The sequence below is a fragment of the Ursus arctos genome, unplaced genomic scaffold, assembly GCF_023065955.2.
Source record: "Ursus arctos isolate Adak ecotype North America unplaced genomic scaffold, UrsArc2.0 scaffold_22, whole genome shotgun sequence".
Lineage (NCBI taxonomy): Eukaryota > Metazoa > Chordata > Mammalia > Carnivora > Ursidae > Ursus > Ursus arctos.
The window spans coordinates 4,188,129-4,201,995 of NW_026622897.1; the positions used below are offsets into that span (position 1 = coordinate 4,188,129).

The window sequence follows — 13,867 nt, forward strand, 5'->3', positions numbered from 1 at the left end:
TTTTATGGAAGGATCGGGAGGCAGTATATGTGCCCTATGACAGCTCAATACCTCAGCATCAGCCAGAAGAGCAATTCTATGATGGAAACAAATTTCTGGTGCAATACATAAAAATAACTAATTAGAGTATAAAACACAACCTTTAAATTCAAAGGCTATGAAAAAAATGTAAATATAACAATTTGAAATATGGATCTTCTGCATTAAAATCCACAATAAACAAAGGGAAGGTAGACAGGAGAGAAGGCTGCAGTGCATTGGCCCAATCAGTCTGGCTGGTGATGCCAGTTTTTGAGATAATGGTGGATGCACGCCATCCCCGCCCACACACACATCACTGAATTTACCTCTCTCACTTTATAATTCTAAAAATTAATCATTTGGGATGGAATATCTGTAAAACACATTACTCGTTTCCATTCCCTTGAAGAGGACATGTAATATAAGTTTACATTTTCTTGACTTAGAGCCATGAAAAGTCTAATTTATTAGGCAATGGAACACTCAAGCAGTGAGAAAAATTTGACAATTTGAAATTTATTTACCCCACTTCTATTTAATAAGTCTATAGAGTGCAGTAATTAGGAGCGCGGGCTAATTTTTTTATTCTTTTCTTCAACCATAAAATGGAAAGAATAGCAACACAGTCCTCCTAGATTTGTGAGACTCCGAAGAGCTCTCACATGGCAAGGGCTTGGCTCAGGGCTGCCTGGCTCCCGGTTAAGTGTTTCAATAGATGTTTGTTTATTGTTGCTCTGTGGTAGCTAGTTGAAATACAGTTAGATGTTTTTGTCTTTTCTATTTAAAGATAATGTCATCTGTGACTTGGGTCGGAAATAGGCACAAACGTAGATTAGTGAGGATGAATCATTATTAGTAAAATAAAACTCTTATAAAAATGTACATGACTTTGAACTTCTATTTCTAGTAAGAGCAGATTATATAATTTGAGCACCCTTCCGTAGGTCCGCTCACAAGGCAATGAAAAAATATTACACCAGGATCGGGAGGGAAATGAACGTCAAGGAGAAGTGAGTGCTGAATCTGAAGGTGTCTGTGCACCGCAGGCATCTTCTGACTTCAGAAGGGTGAAGGAGCTGAGCAGGACCTTTGGTACCGGAACAGTACTTACAGAACCATGGAGACAAAACCCGGAGTCTGAGCACTGCCAAAGGGGGAAGCCTTAGTAAACCCTCCAGACTCTGAGATGAGACCTTGACAGCCGCACCAAAGGTATAAGGGTGATGCGAGAAAGACAAGGTGAATCTGAAACTGGCCCCCCCAGAGAATGAATCCCAGCATTAAATCATCTGATCCCTGATCGCTAGAGCTCCTACAATTCCTCCCACTGGAAGAACACATAAAATTTCCCTACAGGAGGGGAATTATTTCTATAATATTTTTATACACAATCTCTAGCACACAAACAAAAAAATAACGATAATTAGGCACACAGACGCAACATGACCAAAAATGAAGTGAAAGGACAGATCATATACTAGACGACAAGAATCTAGAGAACGGATTTATCAAGCAAAGGATTTAAAATTAATTACGGTTGACACAGTCAAGGAAAAGTAAAAACAGTATGAAAATTTTTGTCGGATGAATGGAAACTTAAAAAACTATCAACTGCTATCACATTAAGTACCAAGTGGATGGGTTTAATGGATGATTTTCATAACCAACTGAGGGGAGTACTAGTGAGAAGATCTGGACAGAATATATAGACTCCATACTCTAGTAATTAAACAGAAGTAAACTACAGAGGAGAACCTATTATCATCTCGTGTACTGGTAAACTCTCAGTGAACACTTAAAACATATTCTTTATAAAAAAAAGAAACACCTTTCTAGTAACAAATAAATTCACTATACAGATTAGAAAATATATTAAGCCATAAATTTCACCAGTAATATTATAGTAATTTTGTATATTATTGCTACAATAAAATAGTAATTTACTAAAATTACAACTATTTGCATTACCTAAAAGATTAAAAGTAATTTCAAATGTGTCTTCTGGATAAACATGGGATGTGAGAATAGCTGGGCTCAGTGTCTTAACAGTGAGTTCATATAATGCCCAAATAGTTCTTTCTGACCCCTTAGGTTTAAATTCTAGAGATAGAACATTTCAGGTAAGTATACATACTTCAGGGTAAAAGTACGAATTTGAATTTTATCCATAAACAATTATCAATTAGTTTTTCTTTTTTTCTAAATACAATCTTGGGTCATATTCTCATGGGGTTCATTTAATACCTCAATATTTGCAAAGAACAAATCCCTCCAAATATTAAAGTAACAACATCAGGTTTCCTTTATAAATAACAAGTATTTAAAAATTAATTGGAGAATAATTATTTCATAATCTCAAAAAATCCTGTAAGCTCATTAGAAGACTAAATTGAAGCTTAAAGGAGCTACAATTTAATGTATTACATGCAAATTGTAAGGATATGTAAATTGTGTGTTAATATTCCTGCCTTTGGACTATGCGGTTAGAAAAGATTCACAGTGTTTCCCTGATTTGCAATTAAGATTGCTAAGCACATTAGTATTACAACATGATTATACATTGTTTTTTTTTAATTCTCCTTCACCATCGCTGTATAATTGCCTCATTATATAAAATGTACTGTTCTCTAAACTGATGAAGCAAATTTGAATTTGTGTGCCTGTGTGATAAAATTCAATGAAAATATTTTTTAAAGAGTGAAGTCCTGAAGTAAAACTTAGATATTTGGGCACACTTACTCAATCTTCTTCAAAAGCCTTAAATCATGAAAATGCTACTTATCTTTCCAATATATATTTAATCACATTCCCTAGTCAGTTCTCAGCTCAGCTTCTGTTTCCCTATCAATATTTTTATTTTCACAGAATAAAGCAGAGGAAATAATACACATTTTGTTATTTTCATTAAAGAGTGGTTAAATTATTAGCAAAAGTTAGCCTTTCAGCATTAAAAACTATTCAAAATACTTTGGTAAGATTAGGAGCCCAAGGTTAAAGAACTGCATGAAATCATACCATTTTCTAGTGAAATCACAATATGGCTAGCACAAAGGAGCAAGAATACAAATTTGATATTACTTTTCTTCAAGTGTCTACTGTTGAAGATGTAAGAAAATCAGATTTCCTCTAGGGAGGGGAAAATGGAATATGCATAATGCTGATATTTCTATAAATTCAGCCAGTAGAATAAACATTGTATTGAGAAAGTGTTAAACATTCTAATCATTATTTTTAAAAGCAGTCTTAATTAAAGTCATTTTGGCTGATTTTTCAGGTCTGTTACATAAATAGACCATGTTTGTGTATGCTTTGTAGATACAATCTATAACTAGCCTCTGAATTTCATCATTTATAAAAACGAATTTGCTTATTATAAAGTGAGTAAATGAAATTATGTTCTTTTGTTACTTTAAAAAATTTTTAAGTTAACTCAATTTTACAATTAGTGATTCAAGGACATTAACAATCATTTGCAGGCAATTATAACTGATAATTCAGGTACCTATTTCCTATCACGAGGGGTGCCTGGAAGGTTTATAAAGTCATATAAACATTATCAATTTATTTTTCAAAATATGAGAGCTTGGGGGGAGTTTTCTTTTGAAAATTATCACAGCTCAAATAGCTTAAATTTTAAACAGCCTAAAACTTACACAGTTTGAAGTAAACAGTCAGCTGATCACATAATAACCCTATTGCACACCCAAGTGTTTTTAATAAAAGATTCTCTCAATAAGTCTAGAAATGTTCCCATGGTACCAAGTTAGAAGCCAATTCAAAGTCAAATTAATATGCCAAAAACAATCCCAAACCACGCAAATAATAGGAATTAGTAATGAAGCTGAAATTATTAAGGTGGTTTTATGATTTTGAATTCTCTCTGCATTCTTATTAAATCTTTATAGACATTTCCTCTTCTGATTTAATAAGACTATCTGATTCATAAGACAGAGTCATGTTATATCCCGCAAATGAAAACACGGACGGGCCCATGCGAAAACACAATTCCCTGGGTTTTTTTCTATGGTAATTTAAGTTTGGTTTGACAGGGCTGAATCAGTACAAACCTTCTATCTCCTATAAAAGAAAATCCAACATAGAAAAACAACCCCAAACGAGAAGACTGCCCAGCGAGTAGACTTGAAAATTTAAGAACTGATAGGAATTCGATCTGGACCATGTATATTTGCAGTTTGCAGCAGAACTCAGGCAGCGGGAGAAGTGTCAGGCACATACCTGAATAACTTGATAATTACGTCCTGAGGGGACTTAAAGTTTTTCTTAACTCTCCATGCTATCTTATTTTCACTATTGATAGGAGTGGTTAGAAAACTCCTTCTTCTTCCACATCTTAAAATTGCCAAATGTAACTGTATTATGTACACATAATAGCAGTAAAAGGAGTCATTCTGTCCTCTACGGTCCCCCCCTGCCCCCCCCCCCCGCACTTTCCTGATTTCATCCTCCCTCTTCCCACCATCTTCTTCCTCTCCTTGGAGTGAAGCACCACTTTGAATTTATATTAACCATTCCCTTTTTTCCTTTACACTTTTCCCATCAATGCAGATATTTCTAAATGACCTATTGTTTCAATTTCCCCAGTTTATTAATTGGATAATTAAATTAATGGAATAATTAATTAAATGGAATAATACTACAGCAGCCTTTTATGACTTGCTTCTTTTGCTCACTATTACGTTTTTGACATCCACCTGTGCAGATGTCAGTAGCTAAAGTCATTCATTTTCCCAACCGTGTGTTATACCACGGTATAAATCTATCATAGTTAATCTATTCTATCAGATGGTTATTTGATTTATTTCCAGTTCGAGGCACTTATCAAAGTATTGTTGTGAATACTCTTGTGACTTTTGCTACACCTGCACAAATACTTCCCTGGGCAAACATCTAGGGGAGGGATTCCTGGGTTGTAGGCCAGGTACAAATTCAACTTTACCGGTGAACGCCAAGGACACTGGACCATTTACATTGCCACCAGCTGTATGTGATTTCCTGCTGCCCTAGGTCGTCACTAACAGTGGTGCGGTCCGAGTTTCAAAGCTGGACCAAACCAGTAGGTGGGAGATCTGGAGCACAGTGCTATCAGTATGTATTCAGCTGGTTACTCATGAGGTTAACCAAAGATACTTTTAATGGTTAAATGTGTTGCAAAACCATCCTCCTCGTCTGTGATTTTTACTCTTTATAGGTGTTATTTGATAAACGGAAGGTTTTAACTTGGTAAAATTGACATCTATTTTCCTTTATGGTTTGATAATTTTTGATTTGACTGGTTTACAAAAAAAATTGTTCCTTCCACTAAGTTTAAAGCTCCAAATTATAGATTTATCGTTTTATAGTATGGCCCTTCACACTTAACCCAGCTGGGATTACTTTATGTGCAGACGCATGAAGTAGAGATCCAGTTTTAATAATTTGTCCATGTGCATAACCAGTCGTCCCCAACTTTCCCCACTTATCACCTTTGTCACTTAGCCACTCCCCCTTTGCTCTGACGCACTATAGCATTATCAAGACATGTTTAGTTTTGAATTCCTATGATTTACCTTCATAGAATCCCTTAGGATTACTGTGTCTGAGAACTGATTAATGTCTTTTCATTGTTACAGAAAAAAAAAATCCCTTTTATGCATTCCCTCTGTACCTACATTTGGAAGCCCAACTGAACATACATTTCCACACTCTGTCCTCTATACCTCCCACATACTTTATATCTTACATTACCATATTCTTATTTCCACATTTTTAACTCTCTGGACCTAATTATGGGTAATTTCTTTAGTTCTAACTTTCAGTGTACTAACTTTTCCTTCAGCTGTATCTGATCTGCTTTTAAACTCATCCACTGACCATTTTCTGTCTGAAGTATTATGTTGCTGGCTTAGGAGTTCTCTGGTTCTTTTTCATATCTGCCGTCCCTGCCTCACATTATTAAACTTCTTATTTAATTATAACAAACATTGTCATTTTGATTCCATCTGAAAATTTTGATATCTGACAACACTTCACTGTTTTTCTTATTATTCCCATCAGTTCTCACCAATAATACTTTGATTTCTTGTGTAAATGCGTGGGTTTAGGGTTTTTTTTGGGGGGGGGAGTTTGTGTGTGGGTTTTTTTTTTTTTCGTATTAGCCATTCATTCCTCATTTCCCTGTGGAAATTCTTTGAAGATGTGATTGAAGTTGACATCTTCCAGAAAGAAGTAGTATTTCCTAGTTTCCTGTTATCAATGCTCCTCATGGAGCAATTAATTTAAATCCACCACTTAGATTTTGTCAGTTTACACACATAATGTAACTGACACATTTTTTCTTTCTCATTAGTTCAGTGATGTGCTCAATAGGTTTAAAAATGTTAAATAGTGTTAAATATTTTTAAAATTTTTTAACACAGCATTTTAATAATTTTAGTAAGAAGGGACACTCAGAATATCTAATTTTCCATTAACTCCAGATTTAGGAACATACCACATTTTGAGGCTTTCTTTTCTCTATGTTTTTAGCTCAAGTTTGATGAGCTGTTATAAAAGGGCCGCCTTACATTCATGGTTACTTCTCCAAATACACAGTTTCTGGTTTATAAGAGTTCACAGTACTAACACTCCTGGGATCCACTGGGTCCTGGCAAGACTATAGGTAGGTGACCTCGTCCATTCTTAGAGGTAGATCTTAGATTGCAGAGAGCCATCAGTATCAAAAAGAGTACAGCATACCAGGAGCTAATTTTCTACCATTTTTAAATCTCCTCAGTTACTGGGCTCCAACCTTCAAGCTCTGCCACGTTAAAAAAAAAAAAAAATGCATAAGTAACCCTCAGTGCTGAGGCTTCCTAAGGAACATTACCCGAAGGAAGTTGTTCAGATCTGCCATTTTCTTGTCTCTTCGTTTCATGCTTTTTGGATTATCTCTGCAACTCTGATTCTCACTACCATCCTTGCTTGGTAGTGTTGAGTTGGTCACTGCCAAGTTTTTCCTTGGTCTAATCCTTTAGCTCTTTCTTTTCTCCATGGCAATGAGCCTTTCACATACATTTTCCCAATTTGGACCTTATTCCATTTGTTCTTTTCCTGGATTTATGAGTTATCCCTAGTCAACCCTCATCCTTCTTGAGTAACCTACTTATCTAAATGTGTAAGTTCCATAAGTAGAACTCAGAATGGAATTTCCTGCCCCCCTCAGTTAAAAGTATGCTACTACTCAAACCAAACTACAGAGAAGATTACCTGAATTGGTCTTCCATCAGGTGTCAGCACCTCTTCTGAAAGTTCCATCATCTTGAGGGCCATCAGAGCAATGGGCTTAGCATGGCAGAGGCTTTTCCTATGGAGTCCTGCAGCAACACAGTACGCATCACCTATTGTTTCCACCTGCAGCCATCAGACAAATCAAATGCAAACATATGATAATGAGCCAGAAGAGAAATGATTAGTTATGTGCAATCACAAATGTTGCTGAAAACATGTCAGCAAAACATCAATAAATTAAGCAATTAGACAACTGAGTGTAATCACAGCAGAGTTTGCAAACAGCCACAAATACCGACATCACACTCTAGGGCTGTTCATCAACGTTATCGCCAAAGATGATCATTGAAATTGGGAACAACCGGAATATAGAACAATTATCCTCCACAAAAAAGGAATTGCCAGTATTTTGCCTAAACAATTTCCAAATAATGACCTTTTACAAAGCCACCCTCTTGCTTCCTTCAAACTTTCAATATTGGTTATATTTGAGAGATGAGAGACTGATGTGCAGAAACTCACCCATAATCTTACAATTAAAGAGCTAACAGACACCGTCAGAGTCTTTTCAGACCCTGTTCTAATTGTATTGTCAGCATCCATTCCATTCTAAATAGCCACCGCTTTTGTTAACTACTTTAAGTATTTACCCCAGGCTAAAATCTTCAAATTTCCAAAGCATATAGCATGGTATAAAAACTAGGCACAACTTACATTCAGAGGAAAGTTCTCTAAGTATACGGGGGTATACTTTGGATAATTTGCAAGTGATATAACTAATTAGGGGTTAATATCCAAAAAAATATAAGGAACTCATAGAACTGAACACTAAAGAACCCAAATAATCCAGTTAAAAATCGGCAGAGGGGGGCGCCTGGGTGGCACAGCTGTTAAGTGTCTGCCTTCGGTTCAGGGTGTGATCCCGGCGATCTGGGATCGAGCCCCACATCAGGCTCTTCTGCTATGAGCCTGCTTCTTCCTCTCCCACTCCCCCTGCTTGTGTTCCCTCTCTCGCTGGCTGTCTCTATCTCTGTTGAATAAATAAATAAAATCTTTAAAAAAAAAAAAAATCGGCAGAGGACCAGAATAAACACTTTCCAAAACAAAACATACAGATGGTCAACAGACCCATGAAAACATGCTCATCATCACTCATCGTCAGGGAAATCCAAATCAAAACCACAACAAGACATCACCTACACCTGTCAGAATGGCCAAAATCAAAAAGACAAGTAGTAACAAGTATTGGTGAGGGTGTGGAGAAAGAGGAACCCTCATACGCTGTTGGTGGGGATGTAAATTGGCACAGCCACTGTGGAAAACAATATGGAGGATCCTCAAAAAATTAAAAATAGAAATACCATATGATCCAATAATTCCACTACTGTGTATTTACTGAAGGAAAAGGAAAACACTGACTCGAGAAGATATATGCACCTGAATGTTTATTGCAGCATTATTTAGAACAGTCAAGACTGAGAAGCAAACTAAGTGTCCGTCGGTAGATGAACAGATAAAGAAAACACGGGATATACACACCCCAGAATATTACACAGCCATAAAAAAGATGAGACTGTGCCATTTGAGACAACATGGATGGACCTAGAGGGTCTTACGCTAAGTGAAATAAGTCTGTCAGAGAAAGACAAACACCACATGATTCCAGTCTTAAGTGGAATCTTAAAAAATGAATAAACAAACAAAAAGCAGAAGCAGAACTATAAATACAGGGGACTGTTAGTTGTCAGAGGGGAGGCAGAGGGGAGGTGGGTAAAATGGGTGCAGGGGAGTGGGAGATAGAAGCCTCCAGTCGTGGAATGAGTAAGTCAAAGGAATTAAAACAGCATAAGGAAGACAGTCAATGACACTGTAATAGCAACGTAACGGGACAGACAGCAATGTAGGCGCATTGTGCTGAGCACAGCGTGATGTACAAACTTGTCAAATCACTAAGCTGTACACCTGAAACTGATGTAACATTGTGTGTCAACTACGCTCACATTTTTTTAAAAAAAGTATATGGTGATAAAACCCTCAATAATTCTAATATTTTTTTTTATTTTAAAGATTTTATTTATTTATCTGAGAGACACAGAGAGAGAGATTGAATGAGTGAGGGGAGGGGCAGAGGGAGAAGCAGATTCTCCTGAGAGCGGGGAGCTCGACACGGAACTCGATCCCAGGATCCTGGGATCATGATCTGAGCCGAAGGCAGACACTTAACCAACTGAGCCACCCAGGCGCCCAATAATTCTAATATTTCAACTAGAGTAAAGTAACGAAATATCATATTAAATGTCCAAATCCAATGTCACCTCTTCTAGAAATGTTCCATGGCCCTTCCATTGGTTTTTAGCAGAACTAACCATTTTTCTGTTCTGTTTCAACAGCACTTTTCATACCTCTTTGCTACAGGCTTTCATCATAGGTTATAATCAAGATGTATCCCCAACTGTGATGTCAGCTCTTTAAGAATGGGACCATGATTTTTTCATCTCTATGTTCATAATGCTTATCATGGTGTCTAAAATATAGCTATTTAATAAACATCTACCATATGAACAAATAAAATCAACCATGTTTATCATGATTTTAATAAGTCATTCTAATTGTGTGTTCATTTTCACCATTCATTTCATGAGCACCATGTACATGTGTGCAGAAAAAATTGCCTATGAATGACTAGAGATGCTTCTATCATAAATACAGCCAAACTTACAAAATATGCTATTAAATCTTCAATAGCCATAATTACATTTCATGCTGAATGCATTCTAACAATATATTATTTAAAAGATGTACTGAATTAAATTCCGAGAGTGCTAATTTAGGGAATATGAAGAGAACACTAAGCTCACGAGACTAGGAATGCCAAAAAGTTCATGTGATCACCAAAATCTTATCAGGAAATATGCATCAAAAATTGTTCTGATACCCTCACATCTATCATGAATTTCAACATTTTTACTTCAAGACCTGTTTTCTTGCACCAGAAAAATGGAAATAAAATCATAGGGTAAGAAAAGAAAGACAATGCAGTGTGAGTCAGCAAAGTTTTACTCCAAAGCCTGAAACATACTTCCCCCAGAGAATTCCCACTGAGAAAGACATCCAGTAAATCATAAATGTCTAAAATGTGTCATTTACCATTTTCCCCCTCGAAACACAATGACCTCTACTAATCCTTATGTATTTCTATACACTTCTATTTTTTTTTAAGTTTTTACATAAATGCCAGTTAGCAGACAGTGTAATATTGTTTCAGGTGTACAATATAGCGATTCAACACTTCCATACATCACCCAGTGCTCATCACGACAGGTGCACTCCTTCATCCCCATCACCTGTTTTCCCATCCCCCACCGACCTCCCCTTCGGTCACCATCAGTGTGTTCTCTGTAGCTAAGAGTCTGTTTCTTGGTTTGTCTCTCTCTCTCTTTTTCCCCTCGGCTCACTTGTTTTGTTTCTTCAATTCCACATCTGAGTGAAGTCATATGGTGTCTGCCCTTCTCTGACTGACTTATTTTGTTAGGCATTATACTCTTTAGCGCCATTCATGTCATTGCAGATGCCAGATTTTGTTCTTTTTCATAGCTGAGTAATATTCCATTATGTACATACACCACATGCTATGAGCTATGTGCTCTGAAACTAACTTCTGATTTTCAGATACCAGAAGGCACAGGCAATAAATTATTTGTATAAACAAACTCCTTTACAGTCCCTGTGAACACGCATGTTTCTGGAGCATGACCACTTCTTGAAATCCCTCTCCTCCTCTTCCTCAGTCAGTATCATCCTCATTATCATTTCAGCAAAAGTTTTTTGAGTTCCACAAAATGTGTATTTCTAGAATTTGTGCCATAAGAATACAGGTGAGTTATATGTTGCACTTTCTCTTTTAGCAAAGTGTAATGTAGTAGCACGGAGAAGATGCACCAATAGGTTACCAACGGATATGACACAGGAATCCAATAAAGCGCAAGATGAATGTGTACGCAAAAGGATAAATTCACATTAAAATCTATATGTGATCATGCAAGCTTTTATACTACTTAGTTCCCAAATATTTGAAGTCAGTTTAACTCTCAGAAACAATAGGATCAAGAACTAAGCAAAACACAAACATCAAAAAATAATGGCCCATATCAAGATGTGCAATTCTCTTAATAAATACCCAACATATAGAAAAAACCTAAAAGATGGCTCCATCATGCCAGGCTAGATTATGTTGCAATAACAATATAACTTCCAAATCTGCATGCCCTAAAATAACAAAGGCTTATTTTTTATTCATGCTATGAATTCATGTGGGTTAAAGGATTGGAGGACGAGGGAGAAACACGGTGCCAAGTCTCTTCACTCTAGGAACGAGGCTAACAGAACCTCCCCACCTGGGGCTGGTTCCCATGAAGGGAAAGACAGGTTCTGACCAACTGTGCACTTGCTCGTGCAGCTTTCTCCCAGGGGTAACACAGAGCTTCTCAAGATTCATTCACCGAAGCAAGTCCCACGGCCATGCTTAATGTGAAGGGGATGGGAAAACTCAACCACCCTTGTGCCCAGACACGAGCCAGAAATATTTGGTGAGTAGTACAAGTACATGAATGAATAGGTAATGGCTTAAAATTTTTCAAACATCTAGATGTCTGTAAAGTGCAGGTAATAGATCTCTATGATGTTTTTCTTTCCTTACAGATATATTCAGTATCTTAACCTGAAAATCTCTACAAAAAATGCTACCACCTTAGTAATACACCTTTCCACAACAGTCCTATTCTTCTCCTCTCCCTTCATCTAATTCAAGTCTGTGGAAGTTTAGCAGAATTAAGTATATGTGCAAATTTGAGTGGATTCCCTTCAAAAACATTAGTTGGTTTTGCTTCACAGGGAGCAGAAAAAGTGAAAACGTTATACATCCATTATATTTGCTCCTGAGGTGTTTCCTTGAGTTAAACCAAACAGGTGGACATGGTTAACATACTAAATAGACAAAAACAAAAACCTGTCTGAAAAGTTGACTACGTTCTGAATTCCTTTACAATTGACTCAGTGTTTTTTAAATAAGATCTTAAATACAACAGATACCGTCTAAAATAATGCATCTCTGTTATTTTTGATGTCTCCAACCTGTTCTTGAATGACATTAGAGAAGACTAAAGATGGCTAACCTAGTCATGGAGATGGAAAAGATAGTCCTTGCTTCCTTTTCTGAACATAGAAGAGGAGGCTTAGGCACTAAAAATATTATGTACGACTGTTGCCCCATGCATTATTATAGATGCTTTTATATCCTAAGAAATTTACCCATTCTGGATTATCATCTTTTCAATCCTTTATAGTAAAAGTCCTCACATTATTCCAGAATAAAGGTGATATAGATAAACTTCTTAGAACTGCACACTTGTCCTTTTTATTGACTTTATTTTTATTTTAAAGTAATCATTTAAAAGAATTTACTTTAGTTCCTAATAGAATCTCACTCCGGTAACATTCTTTACCCTCCCCTCCAGGCTAATGCTCATGAAATATCTACGAGGTTTCCTGGGAATCTGGGCACAGTGAGGAGGCAGCAGTGTGCAATGAACAATCCTTGTCCCACAGGACTCACACTCACCTCAGTCCTTCAATCCCCCAGTCCTAGGTCTGTCTTCTCCTGACCTTTCTAAGACAGAGTCATGGAGCTCTGAGAGCCTATCTTACTGGACAACCTCCCTCTCTCCCTGTAGACAGCATCAAGAGGACAAGCAAATGGGAAAGTCTGCCGTCTAGTTATTTGCTGTTTTTGGTCTCTAAAGTCATTAAAAACAAACAGATGAAGACAAAAGGTGAGACAGAGAAGAGAAGAGAGGTGTTGGGATGAGGTGTAGGCAGACAGAAGAAGTCTACAAATGAAACACATCTCTTCTCTCCTGATCTCACAGAGCACTTGCTCACCCTGTCATGTCACATGGGTGAAAGGGGGCTAAGAAACATGCCACATTCTTCATGGGCTCATTGGCTGTGGCTAAGAACATGATTCCCAGAGAGGAGAGCCTATTCACCCTTGCTGAGGGCATGGATCCAGCCGTCAGCCCCATCACCTGTCATCAGGTATCGTTCCTGAACGACAGTGAAAGGGGACTAGACGGAGGAGTTCTCCAGTGATTGGTAGGAAGCCTGAGTCCACAGCACATTCTGAAGGTCCCTGTCACATAGAAACCAGACAATGGGTTTGCTGGTCGTCTGGACACAGAGTATCCAAAAGGCTGGCCAGAAAAGGCAAAGCATGGAACAGGCCTTCATGAAGACTTATCAGTAGCAAAAAATCAGGAAAAACTTTGGATTTGGGTAGATTTAGAGGTCCCGTACATTTTGCCCTTAGCCTCATACAGCCCAGCAGCTCTCCACTGTTTATGCCCCTGGTTTCCCAGATACTCAGCAGTGTGGTGAAAGGGGCTCCTGGCCAAAGATGGAAAATTCTGGTGGTAGTCCCCAACCAGAGGTTTTAGGACCATGGAATTATCCCTGGAATATGAGCAACTTGCCACAGACATTAAACATGAACCCAGCTTTCACTGTTCTTGAGGCTGGGCATTCT

At 37.4% G+C, this 13,867-nt stretch overlaps 1 protein-coding gene across 4 annotated transcripts in view; it reads right to left on the minus strand.

Moving 5' to 3' along the window:
* GUCY1A2 (guanylate cyclase 1 soluble subunit alpha 2) overlaps window positions 1-13,867 on the minus strand; it is a 425,356-nt gene that overhangs the window by 91,942 nt on the left and 319,547 nt on the right. For all 4 annotated transcript variants that reach the window (XM_044386700.3, XM_057316734.1, XM_048217277.2 and 1 more), the window contains one exon: window positions 7,267-7,410. In XM_044386700.3, coding sequence (XP_044242635.1) covers window positions 7,267-7,410 — 144 coding nt within the window. The remainder of the gene's footprint in view (window positions 1-7,266; window positions 7,411-13,867) is intronic.